The sequence below is a fragment of the Cucurbita pepo genome, chromosome LG03 (genome assembly GCF_002806865.2).
Source record: "Cucurbita pepo subsp. pepo cultivar mu-cu-16 chromosome LG03, ASM280686v2, whole genome shotgun sequence".
NCBI lineage: Eukaryota > Viridiplantae > Streptophyta > Magnoliopsida > Cucurbitales > Cucurbitaceae > Cucurbita > Cucurbita pepo.
Window position 1 is genome coordinate 1,008,426 of NC_036640.1, and position 14,186 is coordinate 1,022,611.

The window sequence follows — 14,186 nt, forward strand, 5'->3', positions numbered from 1 at the left end:
ATTCTAGATTGTGTTAGGAAGAGGGAATATTTGGGATTGTGAAGGGCTTTTTGGTCAATTAAAATGTATTTTATGGATTAATGGATTCTATGTTTTTTTGCTGCTAGAGACCCCATCGGCGAACTCTGAATCTCAGAGCCTAACCCACGAGGAAGAAGAGAAAAAACGAAGAAACACAGATATGGGTATTTTGCTTGACGATGTTGTGCTTATCAGGCCGTCGGAGAAACACGATGAGCCTAGCGTCATCACTGTCAATTGCCCCGATAAGACTGGGTTGGGCTGCGACTTGTGCCGCGTGATTCTCTTCTTTGGTCTAAACATTGTCCGAGGCGGTGAGTGAATCCTCAAATCGTTTCTTTCTTTTCATTTTAGACGTCGTGGTTACGTTTTCGTTTTCGGTATTCAAATCAAACAGGTAGTGGGCGATTGGGTGTCTTCTTTCTTTCTTTCTTTTTTGGATTGATTTGTTTCAATTAGTGATTTGATGGTCTTGCTAATCTTCTTGTGAATTTGTCAATACCATGTTGAAAGATGTTACAACAGATGGTAAATGGTGCTACATAGTGTTGTGGGTGACTGGAAATTCGTCGACGAGGTGGGGATTATTGAAACAGAGGCTGGTGGAGGTTTGCCCTTCTTGTTATTCAGCTGCTACGCTTGTTTATTTCCGCCCCGAGCCACAGTCTTCAAAGCCCTCCGATATGTTTCTTTTGAAGTTTTGTTGCCATGACAGAAGAGGGCTTTTGCACGGTTTGTAATTTCCTCCCTTGAACTTGTGCTATGAGTACAACTGTACGAGGAAAAAGAGAGCAAACTGTGGAATACTGTTCTTCTTGTCTCATCTGTTTGTTTCCATTTTTCTTGCTTGTCATATCTGTCTCTAATCTGAAGAGAGTGGTTTCTTTGTAGATGTAACATCCGTTCTTTGCGAACTTGAGCTTCTTATAGAGAAAGTGAAAGTGTCGACTACCCCAGATGGAAAAGTGATGGATCTGTTTTTCATCATTGACACCAGGTTTACATCGAGCTTTATTTATCTGCAATGTGTAATTTACGTGTTTCCCAAGGATTAAATTCATTTTGATTGGCTTGTGTGGGGGATGGATTCATGGTTTCATGAGAGCTAGAACAGTATTGCTTGCATAAATAGTTCAATCAGGTTACATTGTAGTATGATTGGGCAGTGGTGTTTGCACGGTGTTCCTTCATTGTAGGTTAAATTGTAAGTAATCTTGTGTGGCCAAGACTTCTAGTACGAGCTTTCCGTTCTACCACTTTGCGGTCTCCATTCTTTTTCCTTTACCTGTGAGCAGAGGGGTGGGAAGGGTTGGGTTTGGCAGCTCCTGAGATGATGCCAACATAGTAGCAGAATAAGGGAAACCGTAAATGTCGAATGTACAATTGCAGACCTTGAAGAGAGAAACCCCAACTCGTGTTTGACATGAATGTATATATATAATTTCTACATACTAATGTATGGTGTTTCCTTTTTCCTTGTTTCAGAAAACGTATTTTCATTTTTGTGTTTCCATTAGGGAGCTTATGCACACAACAAAGAGACAGCGGGACACGTGTGACCACTTGAAGCATGTCTTGGGGGATGCAATGATTAGTTGTGAAATAGAGATGATTGGCGCCGAGGTTATGTTATGCTCGCCGGCATCGTCTCTTCCATCTGAAATAGCAAAAGAACCTGATTTAAATGAAAATTCACCTACCACATCATCAGGTGCTAAAGATGTCTCTGTCACCCTGGACAACTCGCTCAGTCCTTCTCATACCCTTGTCCAAATTGTCTGTCAAGATCACAAAGGTCTTATTTATGACATTATGAGAACTCTCAAGGATTACAACATTCAGGTATATAACATTCATTCATTTCAATGTCTAAGTAATATTTGTTTCAGAAGTTATCAGAAATATGGGCACCCAATTCTGTTGTGTCTGATTATTACCACTATTTTATTTTCTTGCACTGCATAGTTCAGGTTCTGTTATCAATATTTAAACTCAATTGTGTAGCCAGATCTCTTATGGACGCTTTAATAAGAAGGAGAGAAGAAGCTGTGAGATCGATTTGTTCATCGTGCAAGCTGATGGGAAGAAGATTCTAGACCAAAGCAAGCAGAATGTTTTGTCAACACGCTTACGGATGGAACTGATTCATCCCCTCAGAGTAACTGTTTTGAGCAGAGGTCCCGACACAGAACTCTTGGTGGCAAACCCGACTGAGTTATCTGGCAAGGGTCGACCTCTTGTGTTTTATAACATCACTCTTGCTCTAAAATTGCTCGACATCGGTATTTTTTTGGTAATTCTCAGTCTTCTTACAATAATTTATGGAACTATTCGATGTCATCCTTGCAATATTTCGTTCCTTTCATACATCCATAGCATCTTTCTGGTTTTCTCCCAGATTAACATATGAAAAGGATATCACCTCTATGATATATTCCTCAAAATTTTTAGTCCATTTTGAATCTTTGTACTCTTTGCCTTCTGATGTGGTAAAGTACTCTTTGCTTTCTGGAGAATGTTCCCTTCATGATATATTCCTCTATGATATATTTTGCTATGATATATTTTGCTTTTGGTGTATATGATGGCAAAGCTTAACTACAATGAGATTGGTCTTTCAGGCAGAAATCAGACGCTACTTGATAGGAGACCAAGAATGGGAAGTGTACAGAGTCATGCTTGATGAAGGTGCTGGATCTTCGGTTCCCAGAAACAAGATCAAGGACGGAGTCCGAAAGATGTTGATGGGATGGGCGTAGTACGAAAATCCGAAAGCTGAAAACAAAGCTCTCTCTTCCAGGTTAGGATGGGCTCCTCCTCCTAATCTTATTGATGCTTGTAACATGTCATCTCTGTATTCTAAAGGGACAGGATCGTGTGAATTATGATGTAAAATTGGATATATTCAACTATTTTTATAAAGAACTGCCTTAAGAGCTCTATTGGTCTCAACTTTATACAGAGCACCCGTTACCATTTTGAAAAGAAACGTGCTTGAGATAAGATGAAACAACATCCAGAGAGTGAAAGAAAACTAAGAACAGAAATTTGGTGCTTTTTCCTTAGTGTCTGCCTTGAGGTTTGCTAAGTCTTCACAGTTTCCAGTACACTCCCAGCTTGTGCAAAATCCCTGCAACTATTCCCCAGAATGCTATTTCAGCAAATATCACATATAGCAGAGTTCCCAGTTTCCTTGAGTGCCAAACATTGATGAACACATGCTTTTGAATCCAATGAACCTGTTTATATTATTGATCATCCGTCATTAATCTGATTCATTTGAAGGACATGTGTCAGAGAGAAAAGGATACTTACTAGGGAGTTTTCGGGAGCTTTATAGTACCATCCATTGATAAAAGCTGCAAAGATTCCCTGAGCTGCCATTACAAATACCAGCATTGCATTCATTCCTATCCATTCCAGAAATAAGAATGGCTTTCGGAACCCCCAAACGTCGATCTGTGTCGATGGAGGAAGAGACATCTATGAAATACTAGAGATTCAGAGATGAAAAATGGGTTTAAATGAGATTTGGATTTTAGTTTTACCACAATGTAGAAGCCTGAGAAAACTATCCCTGCTGCTCCTGCTGTGAAGCAGACATAGCTAAGACTGTAAAGCTGTTTGTTTATAGGAATGGCTGCAAATTCAGTACAATACTGACTTAGATTCAGCGGAGATTGTTTGATAAGTGTTTTGAACTTGGTATGATCATGAAATCAAACCGTTTGTAAAATGAAGGATGATGCCAATCACAAAGCAGCCAAGCCCCATTGCCATCCATTGCTTGAGCCGTTGAGAGTGGGCCTGCAAAAAAGTCTCCACTTTCTTAATCTAGGACTGCAAATCCATACATTCAACTGAATTGGAGGTCTGTTGTATACCTTGAAATGAATCAGAACATGGCCATAATGGACGCCAATGGTTCCAGAAACAATGGCAGAAACAGAACTGAAACCAGCAAAAGAAAGCCAAATTAATCCAACTTTTCCGAGTCCCCCCTTTAGGTTGTGCAAAATTTCGCTCGCTTGAGCATAATCCAACTAGTTTAAGCATATGTTTTCAACTAGAAGGACAAAAGTTTGAACCCGAAGAAAAAATTGTCGAACCTCAACAATCCCTCAGGCTCAAATGGAGCTAGACACCAACTTGGAGCATCATTCCGAAGAGGGCCATCGTTCGGTGAGCTAAACGTACAGTCCTAAATCATTTGTTACAAATTCAACAAGCCTTTAGAAACTATATCCAATAGTATGTTCCATGCAACAGTTTTGGATTCACAAACAAAAATCACAACTCTTATCATTATTATTGATCAACATCCCAAGAAAGAGCTATAAAACCTTGAGGCGACTCCAAACAGGGTAGGCATAGAGATGGTTAACGCCCCAAACTTGGCGATCAACATGGCCTACGGCATTGCAGGCAGGACCCAAGTGGCCTCGAACCCCACAAACTACCTGAAAACCAACGAGTTTTAAGTCATAATTAAGAAGATAAATACAGAGTGGAGCTTAAAATTTGAGCCAAAGGAGGCTTACTGTGTAATGCTGCAGCTGCTTGTCGGCGTCCAGCACTGAGAAGCTCCAATCTGGAACATAGAGCGCATAGGTTGTAATAAGGTATATAACCATGGCTGCAAACCCTCCAATCCTGCAGAGAAAGCAATGTGTAATGTGAAAAGACAGTGAAAAACACAGAGAGGGAGAGATCTGAAGCCCACCATTGCCACCTATATGCTGTGAAAATGGAGATATGGCCATCGTCCAAGATGACCCTTGGCCTTCCTATGGTGGCGAAAGCTTCAATCATGGCTACCACAAAGTAAACCAACGCTATCCTCTGCAAATCATCCCATGATTTTTAAATAACACAAACATTTGTAAGTACAAAGGGTCAGAATAGATGCAGGAAAATGGTTTTGTTGAACAATACTTGAAGAATGCCACACCATCGAATGTGTTTGATATCAACACCATATTGAAGATCATCAGGAGCATGAGAGTATCCTCCCTGCAAAATTAGGCCCCAAAACACAAGCTTTACAGTCCTTACACATATCTTCTTCCCCGCTTGTTTTATACTCGGAATTTTCTGCAACACATTTCAAATTCAGTTAATGAAAACTAAATAGTTATCAAACAAGATGATAAAGAAATACCTTGAAAGCAAGTGCAATGGCGACTCCGACTATGAAGAGGAAAAATGGCATCACGAAGTCGGCCAACGTGCAACCGTTCCATGGTGAGTGGTCGATTCGTGAGTATGCTCCGCCAGCGTCGTCTACCAATATCATTAACTGCAGCACATAACACACACAAACATAGTAACTAATTTGGAAATGTTTATTTGATGGGGTTTGTGAAGTGCTAACCACAATAGTAAGGCCTCTGAAAGCATCTAAAGTGGCGACCCTTTTGGGCTTCTGTGTCACCGGAGGTTCTTCCGCCGCTGCAACTGCCACTGCCACTGCCACTGCCACTGCCTCCTCTTTACTACAATCAATTATAACATCGTCTTGTTTTTGCTTAGCAAATGATTGTGTGTTACTCGGGCCTTGTTCCATGGATAACCCTTTAACAAAACGAAGCTCACAGAATCATACTACTCACTGGGAGAATGGATATGATATCATATATAATATGACAATGGCGATACAGGGGAAGAGAAAGAGAAGGCAATAAGACAAGGCCGGCCGGAGAATCATGGATGATATAAGTTTAAAAAAACATATGTAATTAATATTCAAGTGATTCAAAGAGACTGTGATAATCCAACAAATGAAGGATTTGAGAGAAATGGCCTATATTACGTCTGCTTCATTCGTTGTTTTTCTCAAAGATGATTCCTTTCTTTAATTATCATNTTTTTTTTTTTTTTTTTTTTTTTTTTTTTTTTTTTTTTTTTTTTTTTTTTTGTTATACACATTTAATCCCGATGAGATGTGATATGAACCATGACCAAGGAATTTTCATACTTCAAAGTCCAATTACACGGATGAGAACCAATAAATTACAACATGCTTTAGTCACTTATATTCAAGCTATGATGAGCTCGTCAAAGAAGACGTTGGAGACCTTCTCTACCTGAGATGCAAAGTTGAGTTTCAAAATAAAGATGTATTAAATGCACTTTAATTTGTATTAATTAATTCATGGTTGAATTTACGTTGTCCAACCATTTTCTAACATTTCTTTTTATTGCATTATTTTAATTATAATTTCAATATCATGAAAGTTAAAAACGACCGTGAATATAACTATGGACTATCTTAATAGGGAGGTTAGGGTATTTCTTGTTAACTAACCATTTTAATAGAAGGTTAGCATATCTATTTAAATCATATAGGTTAAAGTTGTTAAAAGCTGCCTAAAACCTTCTTTCCTTTCGACCTGCTTTAAGGGCCCCATATATATTTTTCGCTCCGGCCTTGTGACTTCATTGAATCTTAGGCGAGGTTTGTCTTCGCCCATCGAACATCGTTCGTGCAGAATTTAAGCTTGTTCAACCACATACGCTGCTTGCGCGTGTATGTCCAATCGTCTACAACACATCTAACTTGCCTCTACACCAGGCTAAATCATTCGGCTCGACCTTGCCTCTGCTCGAGGCCAAGGTCTGTCAGTGCAACGTCGCATCTCATCTTGTCATCTCGATCCCCATCGACATGGTTCATATGCCTTGACGCAATCCAATTCTTAGGGTCATGCCATCGAGAACAGGCCCGCGTGTCGCTCATCTCATCAAAACTTCCCAAACATCACATCTTAGAATCGAAAAGAATAGAGTTTCTATTTCAATTTTGTTGAAAGCTAAATTTTTACTTGGCAAATTATTGTATTTAGAACTTGCATGCTAGAGTCATTCAAGAAGTATCAATCAAACCTCTTCTGAAGTAATTCAAATTACGAGTTTTCTTTACTCTTAATTTTGATCATCAAAGTAATCCATTCCAAAACTGTTCCTTGAATCCGCTCCATAAAAAACATAGATTTTTATAAAATTTGAGAGAGAGAGAGAGTCAAAATTGTTAAGCTTTCTATATTATTTTTAAATCCAAATATCACGCTTTTGTTTCACCTAAACCATACCAAAAGCCGCCCCAGCCTTCCCCAAAAAAAGGAAATTCTATTTTATTTATTTATTTATTAATCTTTTTCCCCTCCTTCTAGAATAATTATAATTAATTATTTAATTAATTAATTGGAAATAGCCGCTCAACCACTCTTATTTATTTATTATTTATTAAATCTTAATAAATAATATATGTCATTAAACTAATTAAATTATTAACGTCATTACCATTTTAATGAAATTATATTCAACTTAGTAAAAGTTACATTTAACAATCATAGGATAAAACGACAAATTTAAATCAAAACCACGTGATTAAATATAATAAATATAAACATTCAATTTTTATGTGGGGTTGTATTTATATATCGTTTTTAATTGAACGTGTAGACAACTTTTAAATTTTTAATCGACAATATATGTATAATTATTATATATATATATATATATATATAATTTTAAATTGAGGGTTACAAACACAAGATGACAAAAAACAGACATGAAGGATCATATAAACTAATATTAACCGCAACAAATCATTGACACGAAGAGAATTGTAAATGAATATAATTTCAAATTTCAAACCTTGATGAAATAATTGTTTAAGACTCTCCTCCTCCGTCGTGGCCGCCGCCTTCACCAAGAAACCTACACGAAGCAGACAGCCCATTTCCGCCTATAAATCCCTCTCCCCTCTTCACAATCTTCTGCAACTTTGTTAACCATGGCGATGCTAATCCAAAGAGCTTCTGCGTTGACCATCGTCGTCTGCTTAACCTCCGCCCTGCTCTGGTCGTGTGCCACCGCGCAGGAAGTCGGTATGTTCTTATATCATAATCCATGTCTTTTTTCAAATAGTGTGTATTTTGATTATTAGAAGTCACGACTCTTCACGATAGTATTATATTGTTCACTTTGAGCATAAACTCTCATGGATTTGCTTTGAGTTGTACCCATAGAGATGTATTCTTTTACATATAAAGACATGATCATTCTCTAAATTAGTTAACGTGGAACTCACTCCAACAATCCTCCCTTGAGGCATATGAAGCTCTCGAACAACCTCCCCTTAATCGAGGCTCACAATCTTTGTTTGATATTTGAAGATTCTATTGTCGTAGCTAAGTTTAGTGCATGACTCTGATATCATGTTAGGAATCAATGATCTCCACAATGGTATGATATTATCCCCTTTAAACATAAGTTCTCATCGCTTTACTTTGGGCTTCCCCAAAAGGCCTAGTACCAATGGAGATGTATTCATTTACTTGTAAACCCACGATCATTCCCTAAATTAGCCAACGTAGGACTCACTCTAATAAAAATCTGTAGAGGATGAAAGCGAGTTCAACTACATAAGAGGGAGCAAGAAAGGGCCAACGAGATGGGGCGAGATTAAAAAAGAATGGGCGATGTGCAACAACGGCGACATGCAATCACCCATTGATTTGTCAAGCAAAAGAGTCAAAGTTGTCAAAAGTTTAGGTCAACTTAAGAGGAAATACAAACCCTCCATGGCCATTCTCAAAAATCGAGGCCACGACATTACGGTAACGTTACATAAATTCACTATTGTTAAGGATAGTTGACCGTTCATTATAAGGCAAATATCTAGATACAAATATAATAAGTCGTAATGTAAGGCAAATATCTTATAATGAACGGTCAACTATCCTTAACAGTTATCCATCCTTCAACTTTATAATATATAATACAATATAATAATTGATCCAACAGATTAAGTGGGAGGGAGACGCAGGATCAATCGAGATCAACGGAACAAATTATGTTCTTCAGCAAGCTCATTGGCACTCGCTTTCTGAACACACCCTTAATGGAAGAAGCTACGATTTAGAGGTTCATTTGGTTCACCAAAGCTCAAACCCAGACGCCAAATATCCGATTGCGGTTGTTGGCGTGTTCTACAAGATTGGTCGTCCCGATGCGTTCCTGGGCAAGGTGACCGAATAATGAAAAGCATATAAAATTTAACGTGAATTTGATGGAATTTAAATTGAAGTATATATTGAAATGTTGATAGATGAGTAGAAAAATAAAGGAATTGGGTGAAGAAAAGGAGAAAAAAGCAGGAAGGATAGATCCTAGAGGAATCAAAATGGGTGGGGAGAAGTACTATAGATACATGGGATCCCTCACTGTCCCTCCCTGTACTGAGGGTGTCATTTGGAACATTAACAAAAAGGTATTATTATTATTATTATTTTTTTTTTTTTCAAATTAGGATATAAAAATAAAAATAATAATTATTATTATTGTTATCAGGTACAAACAGTCTCACGGGAACAAGTGAGCCTTCTGAGATCAGCGGTTCACGATGTAAGTATCAACTTATTAATTTTTTTATTTTTATTTTTTATAATTAAAACCATTTAATTATTTATTGTGAATTGCAGTCTGCAGAGAGGAATGCAAGACCAATCCAACCACATAATGGACGACACGTCGACCTTTATGATCCAAATCCTACGCACATAATTAATTGAAATTATATATATATATATATATATTATTATTTTTTCCTTTTAGGATATTTGAGAATTTAATTATTTCCTTTATTTATCACCTATTGTCTCATTTTTATCCCCAAATAATAATAATAATAATGTTGCTATTTTTCTTTTTATACAACTCATACTACACTTTTTTTCTTTTTTTATTTTCCACAAAATTAAAAATTTAAGAGTTGTAAGAAACATAAATTATAATTTATGTTTTAAAAAAATTAACCTCCAACTCANTTTTTTTTTTTTTTTTTTTTTTTTAATTAGACACGTGGGAAATTTGGAATGTTTGCAAGACTCATCTCCTTTCTAACAAGGAAACGTGGCAGCCTTTGCATTAAAAAATAATTAGTTGTAAAAAAAAAAATATATATATATCTAATTTAACCTTTAATTTTTAAAAAAATATAAATATTTAGGAAGTGTTACGATGGTTGGATGATGAAAGTCTCATATCATCCAACGTTGCTGTAAAAATCACATGAGAGTGTCAATAGATTGGTAAATCCTCAAATGTCAAACAAAGGACTACAGAAGAAAAGAAGTCAAGCCTCCTCTCGAATGCAATAAAAAATGATTAAGATTTCAAAGGAGTCGAGCCTAGATTAAGGGGAGGCGTACTTTGTTCGAGGGGAGGAGTTGGATCATGAAAGTCCCACCTCGGCTAATTTAGGGAATAATCATGGGTTTATAATCAAAGAATACTCTCTCCATCGTTATGAGGCTTTTTGGGGAGCCCAGCAAAGGCATGAGAGCTTTTACTTAAAGTTGACAATATCATACCATTGTGGAGAGTTATGTTCGTCTAACAACGAAGACACAACAATACACTTAATGAAAATATAATATAACTCCTCACCTCTCTTTAAAACCTAAGTGGGTGAAGATTAAAATATTTGGTTAAAAAAAGAAAGATGACACGTGGAAAGTTGAATAACTATAAACATAAAGTGTTATAATTTAAAATCAATGAGTAACTTTTTTTTAAAAAAAAAATAATAATAAAAAATAAAGTTGAACACGTTTTTGTTTTTATTTTAATTTTTATTATGTTTTCGAAAAAAAAAAACATTGAATGAGATGCAATTATTGAGTTACTTGTTGTTTTGATTTTGGAAGGAAAAAGAAAAGTTTGACACGAAAAAGTAATTTCGAAGTAATTGATAATTATCTGATTTAGATTATTACTAATTCCGTTTTGAATGTTTTAAAGGTTAAAAATTATATTTTTAAAGGCTAAATATTTGTATTTTATTTTATTTAAGTATCCAACAAAAGTTGATATTGGCGTGGGAGTTGGTTCACCTGCCCCTATATTTTCACTTTATCGATGGAATTTATGTAAATTTAAAAACACACACGTTTCATATTTATAGCATTTTATAATACAATAATTTATTAATGATAGTATCCATAATTTGAAAAGTTAAATTCCCTACTCATACGAAACGTCCCAAATCAAAACAAAATATTTTTTTATAAACGTATGAAAACCATTTTTTACCAAACACGTTTTAAAATCGTGAAATTGACGATAGGCTTCAATTGTTACCGATGGTATTAGAGTCAGACACTATCGGACAATGTACCAGCAAGGACACTGAGTTTCAAGGGGGTGTGGATTGTGAGATCCCATATTGGTTGAAGAAGGAAACAAAGGGGTGCCAGCGAGAACGTTGAGTCACAAGGGGGGTGGATTGTGAGATCTCACATTGGTTGGAGAAGGGAACGAAACATTTCTCGTAAAAGTGTGAGAACGTCTTCTTAACAGACGCGTGAGACTGATGTTGATACGTAAAAAACGAAACATTGCCTATCTTAGAAAATAGGCGATGAGCTTAAAGTGTTACAAATGGTATCAGAGTCAGACAACGTCGGGAAGTGTGCCAACAAGGACGATGAGTTTCAAGGGGGTGGACTGTGAGATCACACGTTGGTTGGAGAGAGAAGAGAAACGTAGGGTCTCAGGGGGGTGGATTGTGAAATCACACATTGTTTAGAGAAGGGAATGAAACATTTCTTGTAAAGGCGTGGAAACCTCTCCCTAACAAACGTGTGAAACTGACAACGATACGTAACGGGCTAAAGCGAACGTCGTGTGATGATGATTTTTGTGCATTAGATTCTTTTTTCATATGTTTTAGTAATTATTTTCTAAAAGCTACAATAAAGTATTGATCTTTTTAAAAAAAACATGGAATAATATTCCTCCCAACCACTCATCCAATAGGGTTTGAGTAGGATAAAGGTTGATGGAATATGATAGTTTTCAGACTTGGAATCCATGCACAAGAAAATAGAATATAAGTGGGTGGGATGGGCACATCATTTTTGTAACCATTTTCCATTTACATAGCTCTAAAGAAATGGAAGCCTCCCATCTTCTCATATTTGCTATCTGTTGCTTATCATTGCTATCAAGTGGAGCAGCAGCAGCATCAGCAGCGAAGGTCGGTGGGGAGTTCAGCTATGATCCATGTAGCGACAGAGGGCCTAAGCATTGGGGAGAATTGGATATGGATTGGGGAATGTGTAAGAATGGCAAACTCCAGTCCCCTATTTCCTTGTCAAAATGGACTGCTGATTTAAACCAGGGCTTGGGTGATCTTAGACGAAGACATAGACCTGCTAATGCCTATCTCAAGAACGATGGCCACGAAATTGTTGTAAGTATTGCTTTTCTCCTAACTCGGATCTTCACAAGGAGCATAAACTCTCGTGGCTTTACTTTAAGCTTCCCCAAACGGCTTCATACCAATAGAGATCTATTTCTTACTTATGAACTCATAGCATCGAAGCTTCAATTAAAGGGAGGCTGTTCAAGGACTTCATAGGTCTCAAAAGAGACTCTATAGTGTACTTTGTTCGAGGGGAGGATTGTTGACGATGGTTGGGAAGGAGTCTTACATTGGCTAATTTAGGGAATGATCATGCGTTTATAAGTAAGAAATACATCTTTATCGGTCTTACCACTTGTCACAATCGCACTCTTAATGGCAGCGGACTTGCGATTGTGCGGCACTCACTTTCCAACGAAAAGTGAGCTAAGCCAATTCGTTCTTACGTCGCCTACGGCCAAACGGCGTATGCTCGAGCCTCTGGCCTCGGTTTAAGAAGAAGGTTTTAGAAAACGAGAGCAGAGAGAGTTTGTGAAAGAGACGTTATATATGCAAGCAAGAGAGTAACAACAACTGCTCACAGTATATAATTTTTTTGTAGGGAGGGGGAAAATCCAAATGAAAGTCACGAGAGCTTATGTTCAAAGAGGACAGTATATAATATTGTGGAGATTCGTGATTCTTAACATCCTCACCCACCAAGAAAAGCACACGTTTTTGGAATATTTCTATAATTAATTGACTACCCATCACTCTAATACGTGTTTTTATTGTTTTTATAATCCAAAGTTTACAACTTTTTTGTAAAACGCAGGTAGATTGGGACGGAAATGATGCTGGATCAATCAAGATCAAGAACATTGATTACCAGCTTGTAAATTACCATTGGCATCATCCTTCCGAGCATACCCAAGATGGCAAAACGTTTCCTTTGGAGCTTCACATGGTCCACATCAACAACGTAACAAAGAACATAGCTGTTATTGGCATTTTATACGAATACGGACCACTCGATCCATTCATCTTCATGGTAAAATCATCCACAAATTCCTTATTATTACACAAAATCATTGAAATTCATATGTTCTTGTTGAATTTCAGTTAGAAAGGGACATACAAAATCTAGATATTGAAGGAGGCTTGGAATTTCTTGGGCAAGTGGATCCTAGAGACGTAAAGCTTGGTGGCAGGAAATACTTTAGATACATGGGATCTCTGACCACTCCTCCGTGTACTGAAGGTGTCACTTGGACTGTCATGGACAAGGTTCATACTTTGCATTTGATACTCATTCATCCCTTTCATGGGTTGATGATGCTGATATTGATACTCATTTTTTAGGTACAAACTGTGGCACCTTATCAAGTCCGGCTTCTTAAACGAGCTTTGGTTGAAGTAAGTTCTGTTCCAACCCTATTAAAATGTCCTCGAATTTAGTGACAGTTTGGATGAGAATTGAAATTAATGGTTTGTCGTTTTTTGTTGCAGGAGAAGAATGCGAGGCCTTTGCAAAAGGTCAACGGTAGAGATGTCTCCTACTTTGACCCATACTCGTGGGTGGGAAGTGTAGCAGCTGAGTAGACGTTTCTGCCCAATTCTTAACTGCCACGTATTACTTAGAATAAAAGACCATGGGATTTTGTCAAATCCTATGTTTATTAAATGCTTTGGATAATGTTTCTGAAATTTCAATAATCAATAATTGTGACTTTGTCTTCCAAACAAAAGTGTCTTTTTCTATTTGGTTGCTTTGGTTATTTACTCATATCCTCCAAGATTAATTTTCATTCGTGATTGTTCTTGCTTAATGAAATTAAAACACTCAATTTTCGGAAAGTTATAAGGAATGTTTCGTTCCCCTCATCAATCGACGTGGGATCTCACGATGCTGCCTAATGAATTTGGGTTCTCACAATCTATCCCTCATGCCATGGGTTTTAAACATGTTTTA

At 37.1% G+C, this 14,186-nt stretch overlaps 4 protein-coding genes and 1 pseudogene across 4 annotated transcripts; 3 read left to right on the forward strand and 2 right to left on the reverse strand.

Annotated features, from left to right (window-relative positions):
- LOC111790767 (ACT domain-containing protein ACR10-like) lies at positions 1–2,961 on the forward strand. Its single transcript, XM_023671818.1, has 6 exons — positions 1–335; positions 535–753; positions 913–1,018; positions 1,539–1,863; positions 2,030–2,314; positions 2,643–2,961. Exons 1-6 carry the CDS (start codon positions 182–184, stop codon positions 2,778–2,780), a joined length of 1,227 nt encoding a protein of 408 aa, XP_023527586.1. The 5' UTR covers positions 1–181; the 3' UTR covers positions 2,781–2,961.
- Positions 2,962–3,058: 97 nt separating this feature from the next.
- Positions 3,059–3,706, reverse strand: LOC111790769. The gene is made up of 2 exons (XM_023671821.1): positions 3,337–3,706; positions 3,059–3,260 (listed from the first exon to the last, which is right to left on the reverse strand). Exons 1-2 carry the CDS (start codon positions 3,502–3,504, stop codon positions 3,114–3,116), a joined length of 315 nt encoding a protein of 104 aa, XP_023527589.1. The 5' UTR covers positions 3,505–3,706; the 3' UTR covers positions 3,059–3,113.
- A 2-nt stretch (positions 3,707–3,708) lies between these two features.
- LOC111791615 lies at positions 3,709–5,587 on the reverse strand (annotated as a pseudogene).
- Positions 5,588–7,636: 2,049 nt separating this feature from the next.
- On the forward strand, positions 7,637–9,599 carry LOC111790768 (alpha carbonic anhydrase 7-like). The gene is made up of 6 exons (XM_023671819.1): positions 7,637–7,913; positions 8,428–8,645; positions 8,833–9,054; positions 9,137–9,298; positions 9,379–9,432; positions 9,510–9,599. The coding sequence occupies exons 1-6, from the start codon at positions 7,820–7,822 to the stop codon at positions 9,597–9,599; spliced, it is 840 nt and encodes a 279-aa protein (XP_023527587.1). The 5' UTR covers positions 7,637–7,819.
- Positions 9,600–11,914: 2,315 nt separating this feature from the next.
- On the forward strand, positions 11,915–13,962 carry LOC111791047 (alpha carbonic anhydrase 7-like). The gene is made up of 5 exons (XM_023672229.1): positions 11,915–12,283; positions 13,050–13,265; positions 13,337–13,501; positions 13,577–13,630; positions 13,724–13,962. The coding sequence occupies exons 1-5, from the start codon at positions 11,984–11,986 to the stop codon at positions 13,814–13,816; spliced, it is 828 nt and encodes a 275-aa protein (XP_023527997.1). The 5' UTR covers positions 11,915–11,983; the 3' UTR covers positions 13,817–13,962.
- The last annotated feature ends 224 nt before the right edge of the window (positions 13,963–14,186 follow it).